The sequence below is a fragment of the Chenopodium quinoa genome, unplaced genomic scaffold (genome assembly GCF_001683475.1).
Source record: "Chenopodium quinoa cultivar QQ74 unplaced genomic scaffold, ASM168347v1, whole genome shotgun sequence".
NCBI classification, from domain to species: Eukaryota; Viridiplantae; Streptophyta; class Magnoliopsida; order Caryophyllales; family Amaranthaceae; genus Chenopodium; species Chenopodium quinoa.
The window spans coordinates 1,492,934-1,507,788 of NW_018743893.1; the positions used below are offsets into that span (position 1 = coordinate 1,492,934).

Below are 14,855 nucleotides of genomic sequence, written 5' to 3' on the forward strand. Positions count from 1 at the left end.
CTAACGTCTCCTATGTCCTCTCGGGTTAGCAGGTTTTGTATTTTTTTTTTTAGCAGGTTAGACCCCACTGAATGTACATTAATACTCCGAGAAGACAAATACAATTAAATCATAGTGTATGAGACTCTCTCTTCCCCAACCAGTATTCCACATTTCCACCCCCACTTTGTCCCGTTCATTTCTACAGTCACTGTCTCAATTTCCCTAAATTGATTTCAATGGCGGAACCAAGCAGCATCCAGATCACAACATCCGATGCCGAATTGCCAGATTTGCCGACAGAATTGTGGAGAAAGGTCTTTGCTAGGCTGCCGGCTAAAACCCTAATGAGATTCAGGTCTGTTTTATGCATCTTCAAATTTACAACAACAATCGCAATCAATCCTATTTGTTAGCTGCGGAATGGTGTAAGAGGCATCGTATGCATATTCATAGTAGAGATACATGTAGGAAAATTGATGAACTTTTCGAAATTCCTGAGAATTGGGTTGTTTTAGGGAGCTGTTATGGGTTGATTTTGATCAAGTACTTATGGTTTTCGGATAGGATTGTGTTCTATAATCCTTGTATTCTGAAGTCCTTGTTGATTCCTCCTTGCCCTTTTATATCAATGGGATACAAATTCATAAATTATTGGCCGGGTTTCGCTCCATCTAGTAATGATTATAAGGTGTTTGCTTTCGGGTATGTTAAGTATTCCGAGTTTTCGATTGCAGTTTATTCACTAAATGATCACCTTTGGAGGATTAAAGATAGGTTGGATGTTCGCATTCCAGGATTTTTAAGTTTCTATGGTGAAGTTGGGGATGTTCTTTGTTTCAAAGGTTCTATGTATTGTTTAGGATTTGATAAGTACAAGCCTGGTGTTGCGTGTGATTTACTTACTCTTCTTGTATCGTTTGATTATGATTCGGAAGAGTTCGACTTTGCAGATTTGCCTAATGCTGCAGAACAAAGTATTAAATTTAATTTCGTTCTTGGTGAGTCAATGGCATTCTTCAGTATGTCTTCTAAGCGTACCTGCATATGGGTTTTGGTTAAGGATAATGGAAAGTATTCCTGGAGGCTATGGTGTTCTGGAGATGCGGATTTAAATGCTCTTCAGTTTCTTGAAAGTGTTACTCATACGAAGATTTTCAATGTGGAGAAGAATACATTTTTCTTACAGAATGATGGTAGATTGAATTCTTATAAATTTAGAAGTCATCAAATACAACATTTAGAAGATTATATTGATGGCCCGACATCTTTTGAGACTTCTGTGGAGAGCTTAGTATTGCACAAAGGAATCCAAGGGAAGACTTTGGCATCCTTCCCGTGCAACTGTTGAATATAGAAGAAGATTGGTTGAATTTAGACAATTGCAAGTAAAGCAATGCGGATGCTCTTAATTTGGTCATTTTTTTGCCACAAATTGGTAAAAAGGTCTGTTAACCCTTTTTGACATTGTGTGATTATTGTATGGTTTTCGTGTGTTATAATACATTGGTTTATATACACCTCTTTTGACATTGTTTAATTTCATGATTCTTCATTTTTTCCCTGTACAAAGGATAGTTTACCTTTCTCATTTACTAGATGAATAGATGATGATGCTATCAGAGTATGATAAAACAAGATTAAGAGGGAGGGGTAGAGAGAGAAGGGGAGGGGGAGTATGGTTAATCACTTAATCTCTGTATGGAGAAATTTGATATATACTGCAATCTGTGAAGTTGCAGAGAGGGGGGGGGGGGGGTGGAGTATGGTTAATCTCTATATAGAGAAATTTGATATTTACTTCAATCTGCGAAGTTGCATCGACCTTTATTTTAGCATGGACTTCTTATCTGAGACAATTGGCATCTATGATTGGATAGGTATTATAAAATAAAAATGAAAAAGACTTTAGCACACCCTTGGGGGAATGCTCCGGGTGCTGAGAGTGCTTTCGCCGTTGGTGTTCTTTCCGATCTCTATTTTATCTAGTGGCATTCGATCACAGAATCCATTGACAGCTGCGATAGCTTCTGTTAGAGCAAAGCCCAAAATAGCATTTCAGCCACTTGTTTAATTTATAAGACAAACGAATGATAGAGGGACACTTACTAGCTTCACATTGATCTGCTTATGTTATAGTATATGATTGATGATTCCCTCAAACCAAACCTCCAAATTATACATTCTTATAAATAGGTAAAGCACTCTAGTCAAAATTCCTTTTAGAACAAAAATAAATACCATACTTCATAAGATTGGCTTCCGCTTTTGATTTATGGAAATCTCAGCTTGACACTTTTATGACACGATCCTCCACCACTAATATCAGTCCAATATCCTAATTGCCAAATATACTCCTCCCCGAATGAATCATGTAAACTAAGCCAAATCTATCATAACAATAAGTTATTTGAAAATTGGTTGAGCCTAGAGGTCATTAGCCAACTCTTTCCCATCCCTGGTGAGAAAGAAAAGTATGAGGGTCCAGGCACCTTTGAGGACATTGATCAACCTCACTATATTTCATAGATATGAGGATGTTAAAATCGGGAACAAGTTGTCTTTACTTTTTACAAATCAAAGGCCTACATCAATTAATCTAATGAGTATTCACAACAAATTGTGAACCATTGGCAATGCAACTTTATGTGGTTCTAAGTAGTTGAAGAGGATATGGTTGGGTTTATTATAATTACGATGGGCAGAAATGTGAAAACAATATCAACCCCGTCTGGAAAATGGCAAATGTATATAGTCTCCGGCGAAGCTAAGACCATAAGGCATAAGGTAATTGGATGTCACAAAAAAGATTTTCTACCTTATGCTATTTATGGGTGCCATCATTAGGAAAACATCCAAGTAAGAGTGGTTCTTCTATCAGGTGAAGATGGAACCAAATTACATATTGTTGCAATCTGACATATGAACACTTCATCTTGGGACCTTCGCTACCTCTTGTTCCAGCTTATGAAGAACAAACCTGGTTTTTAGTGTGCCATTTTTTGGCAACTGATGATATTATTTGGATATGAAATACTATATTACAATTACCAATAATAATAGTAGTAACGATAGTATTAATGATACAAATTAAATGAATGTGAGGAGTATTGATTAGGAAAGGGCCATGGAAACTCGAAGAAGATCAAGTTTTAATCAACCACGTTAAGAATTATGACCCTCGTGACTGGAGCTCCATTAGATCCAAGGTCTTCTTCAATGTATTGACAAATTGTGTCTGTCTTCGACTCTTCGTACAACTTAGATTTATAGATTTAAGGTACACAACCATATATATATAGGTCCAAAAAAAAAGTAAACATGCAACATATATATGTATATATGATATATGACAATATATGTGCAATACATATACAAATATAATATATCGTAAATAGATACAAAGTATTATTTTGGAATTGAATTGAAACAAAGTTTAAATTTGTAATTGATAATCTACGAGTTATGAAATAAATTTGTAGTGTTATACTTCAAGTTTTAGTTAATAAGGGCCGGCAAAAATTAACTAAATATCTTTTTAATGATTTAGTACAATAACATTTTTATGTTTGATTAAAATTTACTATACTTTTAATTGATTTGATTCCACTTGAAACGATAGCTAAATTCAGTGTTGTTGTTGTTGTTAATTATTAATATTATATATTATTGTGATTATTTATATTAATTTATGTATTTATTTATTTATTGTAATTATTATTACTATTATTATTGTAACTATTGTAATAATAATAATAATAATAATAATTATTATTATTATTATTATTTAGGTGGGTCAATGCCAGTGGAAATCCGAGCATAGGTAGTGTTATACAACATTTTACCTTTTATTAAGTAGTTTCTTACAACATTTTTTTATTAGGTAGTTTCTGACAGAAAATATTATTTTTCTTATTTAATCTGATTGTCTGATTTGAATAACCTATAAGTCGAGTCTTGTTAGATTTGTAACAATGTGTATTAATATGTAATTTTCATAATTTTTTAAATTAAGAAATTATTGATATCTAATTAGCGATAACAAAGCATGGTCAGAACATATTTGTTATGATATGAATTAGTTTTTCTGATTTGATTTGAAATAAATAAAAATAAGGTGAACTATTCATGTAAATCAAGTTGATTATCACAATGTGTGTTTTTATAAGGTAAGATAAATAATCCTTAAGAAGCCCTCCTTGCGAAGGGAATTCTTAATGTAATTATCACAATGTGTGTGGTTTGCAATGAGTCTTAGTACACACATCATGTACTGCTATGTACTGCTATGTATTACCCCCATCACCAACAGCATCCTCCATCACCCTCCATCATCCCCCATCATCAGACCCAAAACATTTTTTAAGACACTCGCATCCTCGATCTTGTCAAAATTCTGGAGCATCAGATACGTCTATCAGGAAACAAATGGAGTAACAGATTGGATAGCTAATGTTTGACTTCTAGTTGTAGATTCCATGGTAATCAATGACTATACTAGTTCAGGTCTAGCTGTCATCCTTGAAATTGACACATTAGGAATTCCCCTCGTGAGGAGGTTTCCTAAACTTTTTATTTCGTACCTTAAAAAAAACATTGCAATATTAAATTTATGGAGCATAAAAAAAAAAAAAAAAAAAAAAAAAAAAAAAAAAAAGACTACCCTAATTCTCACTCTTCATATCCCCTTATTTTTTTGGGAATAGTTTAAATCCCCGTTCGCTCTCATACTTTGCTAATTGAGGAATTCTAAGGCTATAGTCTATTTTAAAGTAGGAAGTCAACTGCCTAAAAACCTTGAATAATATTCCTTGTCTAGTTTGACTAGGGTGGAGGAAAAAAATAAATAAAAATAAAAAAATAACAAACTTGTTCAAACGTATGATTTTGATTTTCTTTTTTTTTTTTTTGGTTGACTTGCAATTATCGCTTTAAAAAAAATTAGATCAATTTTATTTGCTGTTTTTATTATTAATCTACATTGCATGAGGGAACTAATTTTATTTAGCCTATAAAATTATAAGAAGGGCTTGATTTCATGCATCAATAACATATTTATTCTAAAGATCTCTACTGTTGTGTTATAGGCCGCATAATCTTGTATTCCTTAATCATCGTCAAATAATTAAATAGCATGATTAAAGGTATATATATCTCCGTTTTAATCAAGCTTTACTTAATTATTATGTACTTTATGCTATATACGAAGTATATTTGTTGTAAATCTTTAATATACACGTTTTTTCAAGAAAAAAGAAAATGGTTTTGAGGAATTTCTCGCACAATTTGATTTGTTTGTCACATTTTTGTATGTTATGTTGTGTAGGATCATTGAAAACCGAGGATGAAATTGTCCCTGATCTTGAAGAAGTCTTCTAAATCATGGCAACTTCGAAACAAATAACAAGGCTAAGACCAAAGGGTGCAAAACTGTGACTCCGTACCATAACGCTGGTCTTTTTCGTACACTCTTTTTTTCTTGGATAATTCCTTTGCTTGCGTTGGGGACCGAGAAATCAACCTTAGAGCTTGATGATATTCCTCAACTCGGCCCTTCTAATAGTGTGTTTCGAGCCTTTCCTGTGTTCCAAGCTAGGCTTTTCGAGTCATCATCACAATTTGATAAACAAGATAATGTAGGTGTTAGTAGTATTACTAGTAGAAGAGTTGTTATTTGTGAATTCGGGCTTGTAAAGGCTTATTTCTTGTCGATTTGGAAGGAAATTGTATGAACAGCTCTCTTGGCTATAATATACACACTAGCTCGTTTCATTGCTCCATATCTTATGGATAGTTTTGTTCATTGCCTTAATGGACAAGAGGAGTTTAATAATCAAGGCTATGTCCTTGCTTTGACATTTTGTTCCGCCACTTTTCTTGAGGCTTTTATAAATAGACATTGGATGTTTAGGATGCAACAAATTGGAAGTAGGATTCGAGCAGTGGCCACTGTAATGATCTACAGCAAGAGTTTAGCCCTTGCCTCTTGGTCATCACAATTGCAAGGCGACGAGGCTAGTGGTGGAAGTGGAGAGCTTATCAATGCTGTGGCTGTTGATGTTGAGAAAATCCAGAGTTTCGTTGTGTACTTTCATGATACATGGTTAATCTTTTTCCAAATTAGTTTAGCCTTGCTAATTCTATACATCAAATTGGGACTTCTTGCTTCTATTGGTGCTTTTGTTGTAACATTAATATTTATGGGAGCTAACTCTTTATTTATGACATGGCAGAAAAAGTTTCAAAAAATACTAATGGAATCTAAGGATAATAGAATGAAGGTGACTATTGAGGCTTTAAGGAATGTGAGAATCCTTAGGTTTCAAGGATGGGAGATGAGTTTTTTGTCTACAATTTTTCAACTACGAAAAGTGGAGATGCAATGGTTGAAGAAATATCTATATGGTTCAGTATTGATTAATTTTTTCTTTGGGATAGGTCCAACTTTAGTGACTTTGGTCACTTTCGGTTCTTGTATATTTTTGGGGATCCCACTTGAAATGGGGCATGTATTGTCTGCACTTGCTACCTTTCGTGTTCTTTGAGAGCCAGTCTTGCTCCTTCCTGATACAATATCCCTGGTAGTTCAAGCCAAGGTTTCGCTTGGGAGAATTGCTTCTTTTCTTTCCCTAGATGAGCTCCAAGATGATGCTTTAGAGAAGCTGCCGTTGCGTAGTTCTGATACATCAGTTGAGATTGTTGATGGGAACTTTACTTGGGATAATATTTCTTTGTCTACTACTGTGGCAACATTAGAAGACATAAACTTCAAAGTGTCTCATGGTATGAAGGTTGGTATATGTGGTACAGTTGGTTCAGGCAAGTCGAGCTTACTTTCTTGCATTCTAGATGAAATGCCTAAAATCTCAGGGGCGGTCAAGTTGTGTGGGACAAAGGCTTATGTTGCTCAATCACCTTGGATACAGAGTGGTACGGTTGAAGAGAACATACTGTTTGGTCACGATATGGACCAACAAAGATATGATCAAGTACTCGAAGCTTGCTGTCTTAAGAAGGACCTAGAAGTCCTTTCATTTGATGATCAGACTGTTATTGGTGAGAGAGGTATTAACTTAAGTGGTGGACAGAAGCAAAGAATACAAATTGCTCGCGCTCTCTACCATGATGTGGATATCTATCTGTTTGATAATCCTTTCAGTGCTGTTGATGCTCATACTGGTTCTCATTTATTCAAGGTTAAATCGTTTACCATTGCCTTGTATAGTCTGAAAAAAATTTATAGAAAACTTATTTGGAAATACTGCTTTTTGATTTTGGATTGCAGGAAGTTTTGCTTGGTCTTCTGAGCAGGAAAACTGTCATTTATGTTACACATCAAGTTGAGTTCTTGAACGCTGCTGATCTAGTTGTGGTGAGCTCAGTAATATAGACCACTTTTCTTCATTTTATTTGAATTTGGGATCATCAAGTAATCTAACCTTTTGATAATCTTATGACTACTTTGAATTTTTTGTAAGGTCATGAAAAATGGAAGGATTGTACAAGCTGGAAAGTATGATGACATTCTTGTTCCAGGGTCCGAATTTTTTCAACTTGTAGGTGCACAATATACTGCTCTGTCGTCGATACCTGATTCCAACAAGGTTGCATCTACTTCTGCAGACAATAAGAAGAGTATCATAAGTAATGATAATGTGAATGGTGAAGTAGATGATGAGGGGAGAGCAGCTGGTTCTGCACCTGTAGAACAGCTTGTAAAAGAAGAAGAACGAGAGAGGGGTAGAGTCGAGTTTTCTGTCTATTGGAACTACATCACAACTGCATATGGGGGAGCTCTGGTGATTCTTGTAATTCTGGCCTCAATTGTCTTACAAATTCTTCAAATAGGGAGCAATTATTGGTGGGCATGGGCAACTCCGTCATCAAAGTATGTTGAACCTGTTTTTAGTGGATCTACACTACTGATTGTTTACGCATCCTTGGCAATTGGCATATGTTTCTGCACCCTTGCAGTAGAATCGCTTGTCGTAGCCACAGGATATAAAACTGCAACTATTCTTTTTAGAAAAATGCTTGAAGCCATTTTCCATGCTCCTATGTCCTTTTTCAATGCTACACCTGCTGGAAGAATTCTCAACCGAGTAAGTGATCATTCCTTGTATAATTTCTTTTCACAATTTACTTAATATGGAGTACTTATAAATAACATCCTTTTTTTTACTAGGACTAGAGTAACAACGCTGGATGTTGATATGTGTCCAAGTGTTGAACTTGAATATTCTATGATTGTATCCATGTTTCGAATACATGTCATGGTTATTTGAGGTGAAATGAATAGTTTGTGGAGCTTATATCACAATAGTGACTTGGCTCAATCTTCCTTTACTGACTAGTTCAATCCACTTCCTCCCATTTAGTGTTTCGACTGATCAAAGTGCTGTGGAGACTCGAATTCCAACCTTACTTGAGAGGCTTATATCCCTTTCCATCCAACTTCTGGGAATTATTGCTGTGATGTCTACAGTTGCCTGGGAAGTTTTTATCATTTTCATCCCCTTGATTATCGCCTCCATATGATATCAGGTAAAATTTTAACTTTACAAGTATACCTCCTGTTTCTGTATGCACAACTGGCACTCATTGTTAGAACATAGATTAACTAACCAAGAAATTGTCTATTTTTCCTTCCCAACTTCAAGTTCATAAGAATATATGGGTATAAAAAGTGGGATAAATCAAGATCAGTAAATAGCTACCATTTTGGATTTTGCTTGTTTAAACATAACTTATTTATAAGGTCCCTACATTTTACTTAATTCCGAGCCCTATAGAATGTTTACTGTTCTAGTTCATATTCTGAAACACTGATCATCTATCATATGCAGCAATATTATATGTGTGCATCAAGAGAGTTCTCACGGTTGAGTCCAGTATGCGAAGCTCCAGTTATTCAATATTTTGCTGAAACTATGTCGGGAATCACAACTATTAGGAGCTTTAATCAACAATCCAGATTCCAGCCAACATATATGAAAATTGTTGATGCATATTCTGGCCCTGAATTTCATCTTGCTGCTGCAATGAAATGGCTATTGTTGCGGCTAGATGCATTCTCTTGTATTACATTTGCATCCCTTCTAGTTCTCTCTATGTACTTCAGAGAAAGCATAGATCCTGGTATGTATTAGTATTGTATCCTGTTCTTTATCCGTGTTTATCTTTGTAATGGCAAATCTAAAACTGCAAGTCTTATCTTCATGACTTCATGTACAGCAATTCCAGGATTAGCTGTAACGTATGGGCTCACCCTAAACGGTAAGCTGTCTACGCTAATAAGTTGTTTATGCCATTGGGAGAACAAGATGATTTCAGTGGAGAAAATTCTTCAGTACACGAACGTTCCTAGTGAGGCTCCTCTTATCATACAAGAAAATCGGCCAGATTGTGCTTGGCCATCACATGGGAAAATTGATATCTATAATATACAGGTCCGGTATGCTCCTCATTTGCCACTAGTGCTACACGATGTGACATGCACTATTCCAGGAGGGTCAAAAACCGATATTGTAGGAAGAACAGGAAGTGGTAAATCAACTCTGATACAAGCACTTTTTCGGATAGTTGAACCTACAACTGGTTGTATTGTAATTGATGGCATTGATATCTCATCTATTGGACTCCAAGATCTGAGGTCAAGACTGAGCATCATTCCTCAGGATCCTACCATGTTTCAGGGAACAATACGAAGTAATTTGGACCCACTCGAACAACACACAGATAGACAAATTTGGGAGGTTGGTTCTTTTAGTTAGCTCATTTTCTTTGCTTTCTATAATATAATTCATATTCTGACAACATTCTCCTTGGAAGGTAAACTGCTGATGCTAACTCGAATGAATTTAAAACTTGCAGGCTTTGGATAAATGTCAACTTGGAGACGAAGTTAGAAAGATTGAAAGGAAGTTGGATGCTAATGGCTTGTATAGCTTCCCATATGTGCTTTGATGTTAATGTTTTTGAAATGATTTATATCAATGGATGTTCTTCTTTCTAAAATGAATGCAGTTCATGAAAACGGAGAAAATTGGAGCATGGGTCAGAGGCAATTAATCAGCCTTGGGCTAGTACTACTCAAGAAAAGCAAGGTTTTGGTGCTTGATGAAGCCACTGCCTCGGTTGACACAGCCACTGATAATCGTATACAACAAACTCTTAAACGAAACTTTTCTGACTGTACAGTCATTACAATTGCACATCGCATCACTTCTGTTCTTGACAGCGATATGGTCTTGCTTCTTAGCCGCGGTAAACTCCATTGCTTTGTTTTTCTTTAGAATGTACTCCGTACTAACCTACCTCTATAATTCTATATTTATGTATTGTATCATAATTTCAATCCTTTGCAGGGATCATTAAGGAATATGATTCCCCTAAGAGATTGCTTCAAAACAAGTCGTCCTCGTTCTCACAGCTGGTAGCAGAGTATACAAAACAAGATCCTGAAACGTCTGCGTTTAAGATTAGTGATGGATAAAGTTTTGGGTTGCTTAACCAACTGTATTAAATTGTATAACAGGTGGCATATTTGTTTAATACTATGTATGATTAATCAAAATGCAAGTTATGCTACAGATAATCTAGCCTTGCATCTTCCTAATATCACATTATTAGTTTATAATTTTTTATTAAAGTATTACATAATATAATGACAATTAACTTTGATGAGTCTAAATCAATATAATCTTGATTAAGGTGGTTTAGCTTGGACAAAGACATGACCTTTAAAAGTCCAAGTCAAGCACGTAAGTGGGAAGCGGGGATGAATTCTCCACGAAAAAAATCTTACAATCATTTTATTTATGACCATAGAAATAGCACAATTTCACCTTTCAAGTCAATGCAAGTAGAATGACAAATATGCCCTTCAGAGCTATCATACATCGGCCTATATTAATATTACAAGAGGGCATTTCAGTAATTACCATCCCACTGCTAGCCTACCTCAACACTCCCAAACATAACATTTGGCCAATACCACCAACAATAATCAGAACAGCCATTTTCTGCTCTCTTCATGTAAAAATAAAAACTTCAAGTATAGGTATGGCAGGAGAGAGTGTAGGATTAAGTGAAGAGTTTATCGGTAGAGCTTGCGCTGTAGCCATAAAAGCTCACAAGTCATCAACTGGAAAGCCGTTTATATGTGAGATATCTAGGAGCTCGTTATCGGAGGTGATCTTTGGGTTCACAGGAACTTGGGATTTGGGTGACTGGTTTACGCATAAGCCTTTTGGAGAGGCAAAGATCAACCTTAATCACTTCCCATCTCTTAAAACTATTGGCAGCAACGAAGCCGCGACAGTAAACCAAGCATACCTTCAAAGATTTGAAGCACTATTGGAAAAAACATCATTCAAGAATGAGGTATGATTTTATGAAAATTGCTTGTATTATCATGAAAATTATATATATATTGAACTCAAAAACGAGAACATTTAACTTACAGAATTCAGATTCTCAGGTGGAAAAAGCTGCAACAGAGAAGCAGATAGTGTTCACAGGACATTCCTCAGGTGCAGCAACAGCTATCTTTGCAACTCTTTGGTTCTTGGAATCCTGGAACCAGAGACACATCAACCACGGCCCGCCCCGCTGTATAACCTTTGGATCACCGCTTGTGGGTGACAAAGTATTAACCCATGCTGTGAAACGAGAACATTGGAGTCAATATTTCACACACTTCATCATGAGATATGATATCATCCCTAGAATTTCCCTCACTCCTCTTCCCTCTATAGAGAAAGAATTGCAGCCGATTCTGCATTACTACAATCCAAAATCTCCCTTTTTTGCAAGTGATTCTGTAGGAAGAACAGCAGAAGCTTCAACGTTTGTTCTGACAGTGATGAGAAACGTCTCATTAGTGACCAGTCGTGCAGCCTGCAAATTCATGGGGTGTACAAACTTGTTACTGGAAAATGTGACCAATTTTATTGAGCTTAGCCCTTACAGACCTTTTGGGACCTATGTCTTCTGCATTGGGAATGGAAAATTTGTTACTATAAAAAATTCTGATGCCATTCACCAAAGTTTGTTTTACTGCCTTCAGCTAGGCTCTGAATCAGAGTGGAATGAGGTAGCCCAGAGAAGCCTGAAAGAGCATTTAATCTATGAGCACGAATTACTCGAGAGCATGGCAAAGCACCGTGTAGCTTACTTGGAGCATCTGGAAGATCTGCCTTTATCGGCAGAAAACATGGGAGAAGGTGAAAATTTCAATGTATGTGGTGCTTTGAATGATTTAGGCTTGGTGAGTTCTAAACTAACCTTTTTGTACACTTCAAACATGTACTCCAAATTAAAACTTTTGATAACAAGCTGATTGTTATTCCAGAGTGCAAGAGCCAGATTATGTCTTCGAGCTGCAGGAGAGCTAGAAAAACAGAAAGCTAGAAACCAAATCAAGATCAGCAGCAACAAAAACAAAATCAGAGATGTGTTGGATATGCTTGAAAGATATCAAGCCAATAGTGAGGTTCGGAAAATAGGATACTATGACGCCTTTAAGATGCAAAAGCACACTGAAGACTTCCACAACAACATCAGGAGATTGGAATTAGCTGGCATATGGGATGAGATAATTGAGATGTTGAAAAGAAATGAATTACCTGATGAATTTGAGGGGAATAAAGAGTGGATTGAGGTTGGTACTAGGTACAGGCGCCTTGTTGAGCCCTTGGATATAGCCAACTACTACCGCCATTTAAAGAACGAGGACACTGGATCGTACATGGACAAAGGTAGACCATCACGTTACAGATACATACAAAAATGGCGTGAACACGTGGAGAAAATGAAGGCTGAACCAGTGCCAGAATCCTGCTTCTGGGCTGAGGTTGAGGAGCTTTGCATAAGTACTCGCAACACACAGCACTTTGAAAATGTCGAGGAGAGAGTTCTCCATCTTGAAAGAAATGTATCATTATGGGCCCAGAATGAGCTGCTGGGCAAAGACGTATTCTTGAATGAATCCTCCTTTGTCCAGTGGTGGAAGAGGCTCCCTATCCAACATAGATCAGTATCTTGCATCAGGGATCTATTTCATGTATAATATTATATACTCCAGTCTCTTTCGGAATCAGCAATTTGCAAGAATACAATTTACAAGTAATGCTTAGAAAAAATGTTTTTCTTTTTTTTTTCTGAATTTCCCCTGTAAACAGACAACAGCTGTGGCACTAGAGATGCATAGCACTCTCTACAAATAAATAGATAATTGTGGGTTCAGATTCTAAAATATAGAAAATGTCATCATCTTTTAAGTGACACAAAGAACCTGATACCAACAACTAGATAACCGTGAGTTCAAATTCAGAAAATAGCAAATGAGATAATTTAAACAGATACTTAGCACCTATAACAATAGCTAGAGAGCTGAGTTCAGAATCTGGAAGAAAAAAAAAAAAATAGGGCATAATTAGAAGATAGATTAACAATGTAATAATGCATCTCTGGTTTTACATGCTAACTGAAGGGTTAGTCTTCAAATACTAACTTCTCAAAATACCTAACTATAAATTACAGTATATAGCAAATTTGTTCTGGCTCTCAGAAAATCTTTCATCTCCAGCAGCGCCCAACTAAAAGTATTTTTTTGGCTACAGTCCAAGATAAGGCAAATCGTTGGCATAATAATGTTGAATTTTAAAAGGGAGCTATAGCTCCTTTCCCATGCCCAAAGCCTAACCTGATCTTCAGACGCTGGTGGGCTTCCTTACCCAACTTAAGAGAACTACATAGCCTTCATTTAAAAGCTATTGGACAACATAATAATAATAATAAAAAAATAAAAAAAAATACTGTGTCCAATTCCCCCTTGCAGGTTATCAAAACATAACTAAGCATCAAATTATCCAACTTACGAGAAAGTATTTAGCATTCATTCTAAAAACTATTGAACAAATATCAGCACATCAGAAAAATCACTCCAATAACTAAACAAAACAGAACTTAAGCAGGCATTACTTGATCTCAATCATTGCTGAAAGCCTGAAACAATTATAACCTTCAAAAGACAGCACAAGCAATCAGATATAGGTGCACACTCAGTCACAAAAGGGAGGCTCAAAGATGAGCTATCAGTTTCTAGAAGGTTGGTATAGCAACAAATAGCCCAAGACAAAAGTACCAGGCGCACATACACAATGATTATCACTAAGTTGCTAGCCTCAGTTATTAGCTTTACATTTGTCAGAGGGAGGTTAACATAGTCTCTGCCCTCTCTGCTTTTATTTCTGTCATCGATTCTATGGCCATACGGCCCATACCAACTCTGTAACTTAACAAAAACTGACATCCAAAACAAGGCAGCACAACTAAACTGGTAGTCTCTTCTCTCCAGGCAATATGATAATACTGTCATAAGCCATTCCCAAATGACACAGACTAAAAGTTACAAGTGATTGAATACCACCTGATTCTAAGATCTCGACATAAAATTTCTCAACATAAACCATGTCCATCGTGTAACCACAACAATTAAGACTTAGAACCCAGGATTCATGTTTGTGTCGTGTTAATTTTAGAGCATTGTTGCACAAACCATTTCAAATAGCCTGTTTCATACACAACATTCCAGATCTGTTAATCAATTAAAGGTTGACAACGAGAATCAATATGGATAAACAATGAAGATGGCACATCACTTGTACAACCACCATAGTTTGCAATGTAACTAGATAATTACGTAAGACCACATTTTTAATTTGTGGAATTAACAAGGCCATACACTGCAGGCAAATCACCAGTAAAAGAACAATTGACTTTACATCTTCACTTCACAAATTCTAATCTCTGTCATTAAAAGGTGATGTGCATTTCTTCACACCCAGGTCAGAAACAAGATAGAGCGCAAG

General features: G+C 36.1%; 1 protein-coding gene and 1 pseudogene across 2 annotated transcripts; both read left to right on the forward strand.

The window, feature by feature from the left end:
* Positions 1-346: 346 nt before the first annotated feature.
* On the forward strand, positions 347-10,524 carry LOC110686775 (annotated as a pseudogene).
* A 278-nt stretch (positions 10,525-10,802) lies between these two features.
* LOC110686725 (protein EDS1L-like) lies at positions 10,803-13,075 on the forward strand. 2 transcript variants are annotated; one of them, XM_021863335.1, is made up of 3 exons: positions 10,803-11,364; positions 11,447-12,250; positions 12,335-13,075. In XM_021863335.1, exons 1-3 carry the CDS (start codon positions 10,849-10,851, stop codon positions 13,049-13,051), a joined length of 2,037 nt encoding a protein of 678 aa, XP_021719027.1. In that variant the 5' UTR covers positions 10,803-10,848; the 3' UTR covers positions 13,052-13,075. The 2 variants fall into 2 exon arrangements, with proteins under 2 accessions (XP_021719027.1, XP_021719028.1); XM_021863336.1 differs by having other exon boundaries at positions 11,462-12,250.
* Positions 13,076-14,855: the final 1,780 nt, after the last annotated feature.